Here is a 16,053-nt window from a genome sequence, read left to right as displayed (position 1 = left end):
GTAGAAACAGGAGGTCAATTTTCCCTGCATGAGTCATCACTGTAAAAGTCCCTGGCAGGGGGAGGGGTGGAACAGCAGAGTCCAGAGTTGAAGAGGGGGATGACTGATGCAAGGAAAATAGACTTCCTGTTTCTATATAGAGCAGAGAATAGAGAATAATTTGCTGGATAGAAAGGCAAAATGAGCAATTGTAAGTACAGAGTGGTGTATAATATGATAACTGCAATATATTAAGAGGATAACAATTTTGATGGGAGGAGGGTTTCTTTAATGATGGAATCAGATCAGTGTATTTCTGTCTCATGGTGCATAACTGGATAGAAAGAAATTCTATAATATCTATTGGTATTAGAATAATTCCCTGTAAAAGCAAGACTATTAAAAAAAACCATCTGTATAGACCCCAAATTCTGGGATTGGCAGAGAAATGACAGGAAATTAGAGTTTTTCACAATCCTGCAATCTTTAGACCCTTGCACTTAAAAATGTTTTCCTATGATAGGACTGTGAGAAACAATGGCTGCTATTGGACTTTCTCAAAGTGCATATGAACATCATAAGATGGTCCCAAACGGGTGTCTCTCTCTACGAACCAGAGGGAAGGAATTTGATTCTGCCCCCACTGAAGGAATACATAAACTGTCATTGACTTGCATGCACTTGGGACAATCAGTTAATTAGAAGGGTCTTTGATAGTACAATAGTTTGGATGAATTGACATTGTGATTCATTGAAATACTTTTGAATTTACAGTGTTGCAAAGAGGGACCATCAAACCTGTCTGAGCATTTTGTCATTAAAATTTGTAATGGTTTCTCACCATTTACAGATTTAAGAAATTCTCTAAACCATTGAGCCTAAATAAAAAAAATGGAAGTCGGAAGATAATATTATGTCATCCAGATTAAATACATCTAGTTAGACAAAGCCACATATACTCACAGCATTGCCACAATTGAGATTTTGTGAATTCGGAGCTGTCACAATGAAATGGCCAACAATTTCATTTCCAGGTACAGTACGAGCTTGCAGAAGAAATCCTTCGAAATGCATTCCTGGATTTGCCTGTAGGGTGACTTCCAGTAGTTGGAACAGTTATTACTTTTATATGCCTTGTCCAATAGTATAAAGTCTAAGATAGTTATATATACATACACCATATACTCATTCATAACGGTAGGTAAAAAAAAAATCACTTTCGAAAGTTTCTACCATGATTTACAGGGACATGTTTTTTTTACTATAAGAAGAAATAACCATACACCTTTATACATTCTGAAAACCCCCAAAAATCATTAGTTTACTGCTATTCATATGGACAGGTTTGAAAAAGATGGAGTATATTCTAGTTGTAGAGATTCCTTGAAATAATATTAATTAGCAAATCAAGGAATTCCATGTCTTCTATCCTCTAACTTTTCTTTTCACCCCTCATTTTTCTTAAGTTAAAGGGGTTGTCCACTACTCAGACAACCACTTCTAAAATACTACACTTCCCAATGAAAAAATGAAAACAACCTATTGTCACCTATACTGGTACTGTTCCAGCGATGTTGGCATTGGGTCTCCCAAGGCGTACGTGATATTGTTATGCTACATGAACCTTGCAGCATCAGTGACCACTATTCAGCTGTTGTGCTCTCACTTTGGATGAACCTAGGATGTCTGAAAGATGTGTGAGAGCAATAGCACATTAGCGACTGTAGTGTGTGACGTTAGCCACTTCTCATGGCCAAGCCATGAGTCAGGATAGTCAAGGAGTCCAAGGTCCGAAGCCAGGAGGGTACATCATAAACAAAAGGAAGAGACAAAAGTGTAGTCAGGTAACATTCGAGGTCAGAGTACCAGGAGGATAGCAGATCAGAACAGAAGGTGTTAAACAGACGGATGGTCATAACAAGGTCAGGCAACAAAAGATCAAAATACCGAGTGCAAGGCACAGAGGAAACAAACCACATTTAGCTGAATGTACGTTTGGCAGAGGTCTGGGAGAAACAGCTCAGTTAAGTAGCCTGGCAATCACCTGGGATAATGAACACTTGAAGACAGCCAGTGCCTCCCAGTCTCAGATTGGACAGTCGAGCTTTCAATCAACACACTGACAGCTCAGCACACCCCTGTAAGAGATTGGATGGCTGAGCTGTCAGTAACTGTCTCCCAGGCATACTGAGGTGTGGAACCGTGACAAAGGACTCACGCGGCATAACAGAGTCATGCAAGCCTCCAGACCTGCCTCCACGCCTCCAAGGAACAGTGCCAGTATAGGAGGTGAGTAGAAGGTGTTTTTATTTTACATTGTGGATTGTATTATTTAAGAAGGTTTGTCCAAGCAGTGAACAACCTCTTTAATATTATGTTAATCTAACGGCGAAGGACTAGAATTATAAAACACTATTCCCATATTTCTTATTGTCCTATAAAGGACAGGCAGCAATTTCCTCCAAATATAACTCATATAAGACAATTAATCAGGTTTAATACCATCTAATCCTAATCTTTGGATGCATATCTATCTCACACACTCTGTGATTGCTTCATTAGAAATCTATCAAGGATAATCTAAGATACATCCAGAAGACATGTTTTGCTTTCTTCTCTTCACCTACTTCCAGCTACCCTCCTACTAAAATATTGAATTAGAAGGAAGGATAAAGATGTTGTAGGTGAACATTATTACAATTTCAGTAATAATATTTTATTATCAACTATTAAATTGTTTCTTGATTCTGAGATTTGCAAGAAAAGAGAAGAAGACAAAAATGTGAACCATCTATGAATCCGTTAGAAAGCTTACCTGGATATACTGTAGATTAAATCTTGAAAGCCATATATTGACTTACCTGTGATTTCATCTGCTGGTCTATATGAGTAGCTGGAAGCAGAGACAATATATGGCGGCTCTGTTGTCTGTGGTACTGTTGTGCCATGTTCTGGCTTCATTGTGTCACATGCTTTATAGACCAGACCATTGCTAAATGTGGACACATGTGAAGCCAAAAATCCAAGAATCAGGAATCCAAACAAGTACATTTTCTTCTGAAAGAAAAATGCAAATTAAAATATTGGTTCCACATTTATTGTCAGTGCAGAAATAGAGTACGGTGATAAATAATGTCATTATTAGCTACACATTACTATTAACTATATCAGTGAAATGGTTTTTTCACTTCAAAAAAGTGGTCGTCAAAAGTGTTTATACTTATAAAATAAACAGTGCAAGTATTCACATTCCCTGGGTCCAGGTCATGCTCTCCGCCGCTGCTATGGTATCTGCTTTGGCTGCAGCGGTGAATTCACGTCGACATCACACATCTCCACTAGCAATCACTAAGCTTAGTGGCTCTGCTGATGCAGATAGCACAGACCACTGAGCTCAAGGATTGCCAGCAGTGGGGATTTGCAATGTCAATGTGATGTCCCCACTGCAGGAAACCATAGGAAGGTTGCAGAAGGTGCTGCATTATATATCCCTAATATTCTAAAGATTGCATTATAGCATAATGCTGCATAGGAACCCCAAAGGTTTTAAGCGTCCATGACATCAATATAAGACAGTTAAGGATAAAGAATAAAAAGAGCAGGTGCTACAGAACCAATTCAGCAGATTATGAGAATAGGTGGGCATGGCTTTCAAGTCACACTCTACACCGCTGCTGTACAAAAGATTACCATTTTTCTATCTAGGTGAAGCTTGTCACTGCTTGTTTGCTGAACCATATTCTACTCAACATCTTGAGCATCGTAACATTAGCTTATTCTGGTGAAACCTGGTATTTGTCAATAATCCAACCCGCAATAGTCAATGAGATCTGTTGGATGCTGGTGGTATTTATCTACAGAAAGGGAGGAATAGAACTAAGCAACAGCACGTGTGAAAAAGACTTGGGTACACTAATAGATCACAGACTGTACATGAGTCAACAGTGTGATGCAGCAGCAAAAAAGGCAAACACGGTTCTAGGATGTATTAAGAGAAACAGAGTCTAGATCACATGAAGTATTATTCCCCTCTACTCCTCCTTGGTCAGGCCTCATCTGGAATACTGTGTCCAGTTCTGGGCACCACATTTACAAAAAAGGCATTGAAAAACTGGAGCAAGTTCAAGAAGAGGTACCACAATGGTAAGCGGCTGCAAAGTATGTCCTATGAGGAATGGTTAAAGTATCTGGGAATGTTTAGTTTGCAAAAAAGAAGGCTAAGAGGAGACTTAATAGCTGTGTACAAATATCTGAAGGGATGTCATTATTCTTATTTGCACATGGAAACGCGAGAAGCAATGGAATAAGCAAGCAATGGAATAAAACTGAAAGGGAGCAGATACAGATTAGATATTAGAAAAACTATTTGACAGTGATGGTGATCAATGAGTGGGACAGGCTGTCACCAGAGGTGGTGAGTTCTCCTTCAATGGAAGTCTTCAAACAGAGGCTGGACAGACATCTGTCTGAGATGGTTTAGTGAGTCCTGCATTGAGCAGGGGGTTGGATCCTGAAGGTCCCTTCCAACTCTAACATTCTATGATTCTATTGATTGTGCTATAGACCAAGCAGTGCATTGAGTTTCCAATATAAATGAAAACCGCAGCGCATGTGTGATGTGAGCCTTACTCTAAGGCCTGGGCTACACTGTGACTTTTTGGAGTGCTGATTGATTTTAACTAACCAGCACTATAAACTGTTGTAGGGTAGCTCAGGCCAACTTGCTTCATTAAATAGAAGCCAAACAGAGGTTGTTTAAAGAAAACATATCACCTGACTCATGATGCTCAAACCACAGGAAGCATAAATCTGAGCCTGGCTGCATGATTGAAGTCAGATATATTTTCCTTGAAGCACTTGTGTTTCAGAGAAAGTATAGCTAAAAGATGCAGTCAAGGATCATAGCAGGAGATGAGACTAGTCCGGTATAGGCCCCGGCCGGATTCTCCCAGCGCTGCTGCAGGTGATTGTCAGGTCTATCACTGTGGGCAGGGGAGAAAGCATCAACAGTCTCAGAAAGGGCAGAGAAAACCTGCTACAGTAGGAAAGCACATGAAGAAATAAGTGAAATATAGAAGCGGGGTTGGTATAAGAGCTGATAAAGACAGTAAAACCCTGGATACATACAGCCTATAATAGTGAGAAAAACACTACCACAAGTGAGAGATTTGAAATTTGGATTAGGCAAAATCCATATCAGGGTTCTGAAAATGAATAAAGATTGCAGAATGAAACTTAGTGCAATCTTATTAACTAAAGATAATCATTAACATATAACTTTAACTTTGTTTTATAATATATATGTGATCACTAAAGCTAAATCCATAATTTGCATGTCAGCAAACAATGACTTACAAATTGGATAAATGTCAAGTATTCTAGGAAATCCAGACATACGTCATAAAGTAGCTGTGCTTACTCTATAATAAATGAGTCATATAAAATTACAGTAAGATGAGTCATATCTAGGGTGTGAAACCTCCTGGCCAGGTTAGTTTTACAGTAGTGCAAATTTGCTTAATAATAACCTCAAACACATCAGGTTATTATTAGCACATTATCATATCTAACAGCTTTACGCATCATGGCTTTTATACATATTAACCTTGATTAACTCATACTATGTTCTATCATAAAAGACAAGGACCACCTAATGTAAACCAAGAACACAAAAAAGGGACAAATTATTAATTTACAAATAGATTGTTAACACCTAAAATCCATCAATAAGTACAACAAAAAAGCATCCATATTAGTTATACTAAAAAAGCACTAAAAGTACGGAAAAAATACAAGACAAGGAAACGCCATAGTTAGAGAAAGTTCTTATTGCAAATGAGCACAACAATCATAACTGACAAACACACTTAAAACAGCTTCAAATAGCCCAATAATTATGTAATGTAATAATGTGGATTAAATACAGAAGCAATATTTCAAAAACAATATGCATAAAAAGTGGACATTTACTTTAGCATCATGTTTTGAGGTACTATATATATTGTATTTAAACGGTACATAAAAGCAGAGTATTAAAATGTAGTTGATGCTCTGTTCTTGTGATACAGAGCCCCAATCCCTAGTCTGCATATGCCAGTAGAGAGGGTTGAAGAGCTTGCTGCATATTGGACTAAACCAGTTCCCCAAACTTGACACTTCATGGCCCCTACAGGTCAGGTTTTCAGGATTTCCATAGTGTTGCACAGGTGAGAGAATTCCTGATCCCTTGATTATACTTCCACCACCTTTGCAATACTAAGGAAATCCCGAAATCATGATCTGTTGTGGGACTGTGAGGGCTGGAGTTTGGGAAACACTGGACTAAACAGTATGCAGTAACCTACTAAGATGCACCCAGTGTTGACTTTGGGCCTCTAAAATCTTCTACATCCATTTAACGGTAACACTTACCTGGGTGTTTTGTCTCTTTGGTATGTATGATTAGGTCTTGTATTGTGGGAGGACTATGGTGTCTTGATTATTTTGTCAGACAGGGTAAAACCACTGATCCATTTAGTCTATTGATTACAGCATTTGGACTTGTTACTTTTCATCTACGCGTGGACTCTATACTCTATTGTTGTATAACATGCGTAGCCCAATTGTCCAATCTTGTACTAATACAAACCTTACAGGCTTAATGCATCAGAATTCTGGTGCACTTTGTTCCCAAAAACATCTTGTCTGACAAGGGTGTATGGCCTCGCTGAAAAAGGATTCAGCGTAATGAAAAAGGGATGTTGGCCAATGTAACAGTGTGCTAGACTAATATTATGGCAAATATTTCTGGCACAAAATAGGTCAATTAATAAATAGGTGGTATAAAGTCTAAAAATATGCCACATTTATTAAAAGAGCATTAAACCCTCTAATAAATCTGCACATTATAAGGTTAAGCGCACAATATGTCTTCAATTTAGGCAAACCCCTCAAAGTTGTTAAAAAAAAAGATGCCTTAGGAAATTGCCAGCTGTGTGTTTTTTACTGAATTGCCTTTTTCTTTTTTTTTTTGCATCCGTGCCGCCATATATTTTTTCTATGCAACTATTAATTAGTGAGCAGCTTCCAAGTTGAAGCTGCAGAAAGAATGGTCAAAATGGTCAAGTCCCATTTTACGCTAAGGAAGCCTGAAGCAATTACCAGGGGCTCAAGAGGCTGAAAACTTGCACAGCAAGTCATTTTTACATTGCAATGCATAGGTTTATTATTTTTAGCTTTTGTTTAGCTCTTTTTTAGGCTGAATGATCAGTAAAACACATTACGCGCCCATACCCTTAGGCCTCATAGAGACGTCAGTTTTTCTCACTTAGGGCTCATGCCCACTTGCGATGAAATCGAAAGAATTCAATCCGATAAAAAAATCTGATTGGATTCGGACCAATGTTAATCTATGATTGTGTGCTCATCTGCGTTTTTTTCCAGCTCGGATCGGATCACGATCAGGCTGGAAAAAAAAAAAAAAAATTGCAGCATGCTGCGAATGTAATTAGAAAATGGATCACATCCCGCAATAGAAGTCAATGGGTGCAAGAAAAAATTGCACAGCACTCGCACCATGTGAGTGCTGTGCAATTTTTACACACCGGTGTCCTTTGAAAAGCTGGCATTTCATATGCGGCTAATGTAAAAAACACACTGACAGGTTATAATATAAAAGATAGATTACATATATACACATAGAATAGGTACACACGTGGTCAAAATTGTTGGTACCCCTCGTTTAATGACAGAAAAACCCACAATAAATTGAATCTGACAAAAGTAATAATAAATAAAAAATCTATGAAAATGAACAAATTAAAGTCAGACATTGCTTTTCAACCATGCTTCCACAGAATTTAAAAAAAAAAATGAAACTCTTGAAATATGTCTGGACAGAAATGATGGTACCCTTAACTTAATATTTTGTTGCACAACCTTTTGAGGCAATCACTGCACTCAAACGACTCCTGTAACTGTCAATGAGACTTCTGCATCTCTCAGCAGGTATTTTGGCCCACTCCTCAAGAGCAAGCTGCTCCAGTGTTCTCGTGTTTGAAGGTTGCCTTTTCCAGACGGCATGTTTCAGCTCTTTCCAAAGATGCTCAATAGAATTTAGGTCAGGGCATATAGAAGGCCACTTCAGAATAGTCCAATGTTCTCCTCTTAGCCACTCTTGGGTGCTTTTAGCTGTGTGTTTTGGGTCATTATCCTGTTGTAAGACCCATGACCTGCGACTGAGACCAAGCTTTCTGACAATAGGCAGCACATTTCCCTCTAGGATCTCTTGATAGTCTTGAGATTTCAATGTACCCTGCACAGATTCTAGACACCCTGTGCCAGATGCAGCAAAGCAGCCCCAGAACATAAGAGAACCTCCTCCATGTTTCACAATAGGGACAGTATTCTTTTCTTGATATGCTTCATTTTTACATCTTTGAACATAGAGCTGATGTGCCTTGCCCAAAAGTTACATTTTTGTCTCATCGGTCCATAGGACATTCTCACAGAAGCTTTGTGGCTTGTCAACATGTAGTTTGGCAAATTCCAGCCTGGCTTTTTTATGATTTTTTTTCAACAATGGTGTACTCCTTGGTCGTCCTCCATGAAGTCCACTTTGGCTCACACAGCGATGTATGGTGAGATCTGACACTGATGTTCCTTGAGCTTCAAGTTCACCTTTAATCTGTTTAGATGTTTTTCTGGGCTCTTTTGTTACCATTTGCATTATCCGTCTCTTTGATTTGTCATCAATTTTCCTCCTGCGGCCACATCCAGGGAGGTTGGCTACAGTCCCATGGATCTTAAATTTCTGAATAATATGTGCAACTGTAGTCACAGGAACATCAAGCTGCTTGGGGATGGTCTTTTACCTTTAACATATTTGTCTATAATTTTCTTTCTAATCTCCTAAGAGGACTCTTTCCTTTGCTTCCTCTGGTCCATGTTGAGTGTGATACACACCATGTCACCAAACAGCACAGTGAGTATCTGTAGCCCTATATACAGGCCCACTCACTGATTCCAAGATTGTAGGCACCTGTGATGCTAGTTAGTGGACACATCTTGATTTAACATGTCCCTTTTGTCACATTATTTTCAGGGATACCATCATTTCTGTACAGGCCTATTTCATGAGTTTTATTTTTTTTTTAATTCTGTGGAACCATGGATGAAAAGCAAAGACTGATTTTCATTTGTTCATTTTCATAGATTTTTTATTATAACTTTTGTCAGATTCAAGTTATTTCAGTGACCATTGTGGCTTTTTCTGTCATTAAACAAGGGGTACCAACAATTTTGACCACGTGTGTATATGCATATATAGATATATATGTATATATATCTATATATATAATTGTCTAAGGTCCACTTCCATCTGTTTGTCTGTCTGTCTGTCACAGAAATCCCGAGTTGCTGGTTGGTCGCGCCCAGCCGGCCGTGACCAATCAGCGACAGGTACAGTCCGGCCGCGAATTGGCCACTCCCTACTCCCCTCCAGTCAGTGCCCCCTCTATACTCCCCTCCAGTCAGTGCCCACATAGCATTTTAGCAGTCCGTTAAACGGACTGCGTTACACCGCGGCATAACGCGGTGTAACGCAGTCCGTTAACGCTGCTATTAACCCTGTGTGACCAACTTTTTACTATTGATGCTGCCTATGCAGCATCAATAGTAAAAACATATAATGTTAACAATAATAATAATAAAAAAAAATCATTATATTCTCACCTTCCAACGTCCGCGGCAGCCTTTCCCGCTCCTCGCGATGCTTCAGTCCCAAGAATGCATTGCGGCAATGACCCCAGATGAAGAAGCGGTCTTGCGAGACCGCTACATCATCATGGGTTATTGCCGCAAGGCATTACTGGGAACGGAGCATTGCGAGGAGCATCGCTAAAGGCCTGGGCTGGATCCGGGGGCCGCCGGAAGGTGAGTATATAACTATCTTTTATTTTAATTCTTTTTTTAACAGGGATATGGTGCCCACATTGCTATATACTACGTGAGCTGTGTTATATACTATGTGGCTGTATTATATACTATGTGGATGTACAATATACTATGTTGCTGTGCTATATACTACGTGGCTGTGCAATATACTATTAGGGCTGTGCTAAATACTACGTGGCTGTGCTATATACTACATAGCTGTGCAATTTACTATGTGGCTGTGCAATATACTACATGGTTGTGCTATATACTATGTGGCTGTGCTATATACTACGAGGGCTGTGTTATATGCTGCGTGGGCTGTGAGACTCTTTCGCCCGGGGCCCTTAAAAACCTGGAGCCGGCCCTGGCTTCACTGATTGGTCGGGGCACCCGTCCGGGTGCGACCAATCAGTGACAGACACAGTCCGGCCGCAAATTGGCGCGGGTTTTGAACCACGCTTCGCTAGTTGGTCACTCCAGGCCGGCCGAATACTGTATATTCATTGCATTATTCTGAAATCTTCATAAATAAACTACATACATATTCTAGAACACCCGATGCGTTAGAATCGGGCCACCATTTAGTATATATATATGTCAGTGACACACACATATATATATATATATATATATATATATATATATACATATATACATATCTTTATATTTCATAGATAGAATAGCCGATAATTCATTTGTTGGCTTCTGCAAAATCATTGCAGAAGCCGACAGAATAGGAGAAATGGTTTACATACAGTACAGAATAGTTAGATTTATAGATGTCAGTGTCTAATACTGTTAGTAGTATGTGTGTGTAAAATTTGGGACCTGTATGTATTTAATAAAAGAATGTTTTCATAGAAAAAAATGGCATGTGCTCCCGCACAATTTTCTGCGCCAGAGAGGGAAAGCCAGTGACTGAGGGCAGATATTAATAGCCTAGAGAGGGACCATGGTTATTGTCCCCCCCATGGCTAAAAAAATCTGCCCCAACCACCCCAGAAAAGGCGCATCTGTAAGATGCGCCAATTCTGGCACTTATCCTCTCTCTTCCCACTGCCCTGTAGCCTTGTCATATGGTGTAATAAGGGGTTAATGTCACCTTTGTATTGTAAGGTGACATTAAGCCGGCTTAGGTAATGGAGAGGTGTCAATAAGACACCTATCCATTACTAATCCTATAGTATGTAAAGGGTTAAATAAACACACACATGCATAATAAAGTATTTTAATGAAATAAAACACTAAACACTGTTTGACCATTTTATTGTTACTGCCATTCCAAGGGAAGCCCTCATTCTCCTGTAAAAAAGATGATCATCTGGCATTTTCCCACGCTCAAGAGTTCATTTGAGTTCATGCCGACAGGGAGCGCAGCTTTGGTGACTTCACCGCTAGTCACTGAAGCTCCGCTCCCAGCATTTCATTCATTTCCCAGTAGTTTACAACCAGGACGGTCGCATTAGCACCGCTCCCAGTTGTAAACCGTATATAAGGCAGATATGGTTTACGACGTGGTACTGACTGTACGACGGACAGATATGGGTATATTGTTGTTTTTTTATTTTAATTTTTTCCAGGAGATCGAGGGCTTCGCTTAGAATGGCAGTAACAATAAAATGGTCAAACAGTGTTTAGTCTTTTATTTGATTAAAATACTTTGCATGTGTGTGTGTTTATTTAACCCTTTACATACTATGGGATTAGTAATGGATAGGTGTCTTATTGACACCTCTCCATTAATAAGCTGGGTTAATGTCACCTTACAATACAAAGGTAACATTAACCCCTCATAACCCCATATGCCACAGGGCAGTGGGAAGAAAGAGACTAAGTGTCGGAATTGGCACATCTTACAGATGTGCAATTTCTGGGGCAGCTGAGTGCTGGTGTTTGTAGCATGGGGGGCCAATAACCATGGTCCCTTCCTAGGCTATGAATCTCAGCCCACAGCTGTCTACATAGTTTTTTCTGGATATTAATTATAAGGGGATCTCACGTCATTTTTTTGGGGGTCCCCCTTTTTTAATAGCCGGTAAAAGCTAAATATATGGCTGCGGGCTGAGATTCATAGCCTGGGAAGATCCATGGGTATTAACCCCTTCCTAGGCTACAAACATCGTTCCCTCAGTCGTTGGCTTTCCCTCTCGTGCAGAAAATTGCACGGGAGCCCATGCCAATTTTTTCCCTGAAAAGATTATTTTATTAAATACATACATGTCCCCTAATTTGCACACACACTATACTAATTGTATTGGTCACTGACATCTATATATCTAACTATTCTGCATGGATTTACTATATGTAATCCATGCCTCCTATCCTGTCGGCTTCTGCATTGATATTACAGAAGCTGACAAATGAATTAACGGCTATTCTTCTATCTATCTGTCTATGAAATATAAAGATATATATATATATATATATATATATATATATATGTGTGTGTGTCATTGAGATATATATATATATATATATATATGCGTGTCACACACACACACACATATATATATATATATATATATATATATATACACACATACATACACCTATTCTATGTGTAAATATCTATTCTATTCTAACCTATTCTATTCTATACTGTATGCGGCAGATCATTTGCCAGCTTTTAATCTATCTATCATATCCTATAATATAATCGTCTAATTCTGTCTGTTTGTCTGTAACGGAAATCCCGTGCCGCTGATTGGTCGCTCCAGTGACCAATTAGCGACCGGCGCAGTCCGGCCGCAAATTGGAGCGGGATTTGAACCACGCTTCGCTGATTCAGCGATATTAGCGCAGAATTTAACCCCCACTCACAGCGCGACGTAGTTCACTCACGTTTACTGAACAAGTTCTGTCAGTCATAGTGTGATGTAGTTCAGTCACATTTACTGGACATGTTCTGTCAGTCACAGTGCCACACAGTTCAGTGACATTTACTGAACAAGTTCTGTCAGTCATAGTGTGATGTAGTTCAGTCACATTTACTGGACATGTTCTGTCAGTCACAGTGCCACACAGTTCAGTGACATTTACTGAACAAGTTCTGTCAGTCACAGTGTGATGTAGTTCAGTCATGTTTACTGGCCAAGTTCTGTCAGTCACAGTGCCACGTAGTTCAGTCACGTTTACTGGACAAGTTCTGTCAGTCACAGTGCCACGTAGTTCAGTCACGTTTACTGGACAAGTTCTGTCAGTCACAGTGCCACGTAGTTCAGTCACGTTTACTGAACAAGTTCTGTCATTCACAGTGTGATGTAGTTCAGTCATGTTTACTGAACAAGTTCTGTCAGTCACAGTGCCACGTAGTTCAGTCACGTTTACTGAACAAGTTCTGTCAGTCACAGTGTGATGTAGTTCAGTCACGTTTACTGAGCAAGTTCATTGCATTATTCTTAAATCTTCGTAAATAAACTACATACATATTCTAGAATACCCGATGCGTTAGAATCGGGCCACCATCTAGTGTATACTGTATAGAGAGAGAGAGAGAGAAGAATATTTCTTTTGAAAATGATGTGTAAATAACATAGAGAATTGCTGTATGTAAAAGCTCATATTAAAATCACATTGCAATCAGATAGCAATCGCACTGCATTCTGATGTAAATTGGACGCTAGGTGTAAAAAATCGGATTATACTTGCAGAAAAAACACATGACACTTGCATGACAATTGCATTGCACTTGTCTGACTCTCCTGCATCAAAATCGGACCGATTTTTAAATCGCTAGGGTGTCTCCAGCCTTATGAGGAAAGTGGACCGATTTATTTTGGTCAGGGTGTGGTCCAAATGAGATCCGATTTTTTTCATGGACCCATGGACTTACTTTATCGATTTTGATCTGACCCTTGGATCAAAATCAGTCATGTCTCCACAATACAAATACATTCATCTGCACCACCAACCCTGTCCAGTCTATCTCAACGTTTCTTGTCACCTTCCCCAGTTGCATGCATCGTCTTTGGCCTGCCTCACTTTGATCTGGGACTTTTGATGCCACAATGCTGAATAGGCTTTTGGAGAGACACCTAATGTCATGGTGTCACAACATGCATAGCGAGCAATAACGTCAGAGACCTAATTAAGCCAGAAGCTCCTCCTCAGAATGAAACCAGCAGAAGAACATGCGCACAACTGGGGAAAGGGAAGAGAAGAGTAGCAGACGACCGGTCAGCAGGATGTGGACAGATGAGCATTATTATTAATAAGAAGCATTCAGTTCAGTTTATGCATGTCAATGTGCTACCAAAGATCTTTTAAACAAGCTAAAACAATATTTTATCTGATGAATGAGCATTTAGCTTATTTGTTGGGTGATCCAAAGTCTGTTTACACTGCACAAATATCAGGAAACGATGGTTCCGAGGAACGCTCATGATCGAGAAGAGTAAATGAACTTGCCCGTCTGTATTCTATGCATCTTTTTCAACCACAGAACACATACCCATTAAAGTCAATGTAACAGTTCACATATCTGTGTTCTTTTGTGTCCAAATTAACCAAGCAGACATCATGGAGGAATGTCCAATTTTGGTTACAATCACAAATTAAAACTACCCATACAAGTCTATGGATCCTTGACAAATCATAGACAGCACACGAATGCCGGTCATGTGCAATCAGCATGATGTTTGTTTTTCACCTCACAATAGACAGTCGAAGTGGTGCAATCTTTTTTTTAAATCACTTTTGAAAATTGGACTTTTTTTGAGGGATGCCTTACGAGATAAAAAGAAAAAACATTCAGTGACACCTAAATAAAGCCTCAGTGCACAGGATTGTCAGAGCATTAATAAGTGATGTTTTAACTTTATAGGACCTAAAACCTTGAAATTACAAATTAATCCTCAAACAGTGCACATAATGTATGCTTTCATCTTCAAATGCATTTTGCTGGACGGTTTACGTGCCAACGGCGGAGAACTTGGTTCAATGAGTACAGAACAGTTGAAATGAACATAGAAGTACTTTGTTGTTTTTTTCTGTAGTCCAATGACCTGTACGAGTTTCCTGCTCATAAGTAGAGTCCAGAACATTTTACCACCATTATGACCAAATAACGAGTCTAAAATGAAAACGATCTTGGAAGTTCACATGATATTACATTACATCTTGTTGCAAACTATACAGTACATGAACATTCATACAAAGTATTCGTTTGGACTTTTACTCCAAGAGTCAGTTGTTTTTCCCCCCTGAATAAGCCTATTAGGTAAAGTAAGTTTTCATTGTGTTTTTGACACTGCGGTTTTAGTCTCTTGTTGCTGTGTCTTGTTTTAAATTAAGTTGCTTTGTTTTTTATACTTTCTGGTATTTAAAACCTAATTGTAGATTGTAAGCTCTTACGGGCAGGGTTGTCATTATTTTTGCTTTAATTATTGTATTATCTTTAACGTTGTTACTTATGACTTGTATGAACTATTGAATTGTAAAGCGCTGCAAAATATATTGGCACTTTATAAATAAAGATTATTATTATTAATTGAGATACTCAGCTGTGGATTACATGCATTTATTTGGCAAACTTATTTTATTTTTTGCTTGTAATGCAATTCTATGGGGAAAATCCACACGGAAAATTCAGCATTCCCAGAAGAGAAACTGGATTTTGAACACGCACCATAGGTCAGTATATGCAGTTTTAATTTAAAAAAAAAAAACACAGTGGGCATGAGATTTTTTAAAATTCCACCCACTACTGTTCGGGAACTATAAAACGCTGTGTTTTTCGCAGTATCGAATCTAAATCATTTTAATCTCATTCTCTAGTCATTTCATAGAGGCCACTCACCTTGTTCATGAAGATAACTTATCAGTCTTGATGAAATATGGTTATTAGAACATCTGAACATACAGAGCAGATGAGCTTCAGTAGCTGCAGTAGGTCGATGATCCTCTGTGTGTGCAGTCAGCCTTTTATTCATGTCATCCAACTACAGTCATGATGAAGAACGTTTAGAAAGTAATGTGAACAGTTACCACACCCAAAATCTCAGCAGCCAATTATTGCAGTTGGAATACAAGGAGTGTAATGAAGCAGGTATCTGGTGTACCAGTGAACGTCACATGGTCTGGACTGCAAATAGTTAATGTGATGGCATGGAAAGAAACAGTGAATATGCTCTATCACTTCACAAGAAAAAGCAAATAAAA

At 39.0% G+C, this 16,053-nt stretch overlaps 1 protein-coding gene across 1 annotated transcript in view; it reads right to left on the bottom strand.

Moving 5' to 3' along the window:
* LOC143788076 (putative ferric-chelate reductase 1) overlaps nucleotides 1-15,841 on the bottom strand; it is a 70,003-nt gene extending 54,162 nt beyond the window's left edge. Inside the window, exons 1-3 of the mRNA XM_077277444.1 lie at nucleotides 15,692-15,841; nucleotides 2,841-3,036; nucleotides 943-1,076 (exon numbers count right to left, since the gene is read on the bottom strand). Of these exons, the coding sequence (XP_077133559.1) occupies nucleotides 943-1,076; nucleotides 2,841-3,036; nucleotides 15,692-15,700 (339 nt within the window). The 5' untranslated portion in view covers nucleotides 15,701-15,841. The remainder of the gene's footprint in view (nucleotides 1-942; nucleotides 1,077-2,840; nucleotides 3,037-15,691) is intronic.
* Nucleotides 15,842-16,053: the final 212 nt, after the last annotated feature.

This window comes from Ranitomeya variabilis, chromosome 8 (genome assembly GCF_051348905.1).
Source record: "Ranitomeya variabilis isolate aRanVar5 chromosome 8, aRanVar5.hap1, whole genome shotgun sequence".
NCBI lineage: Eukaryota > Metazoa > Chordata > Amphibia > Anura > Dendrobatidae > Ranitomeya > Ranitomeya variabilis.
This window is presented reverse-complemented; position numbering and strand designations above follow the sequence as displayed.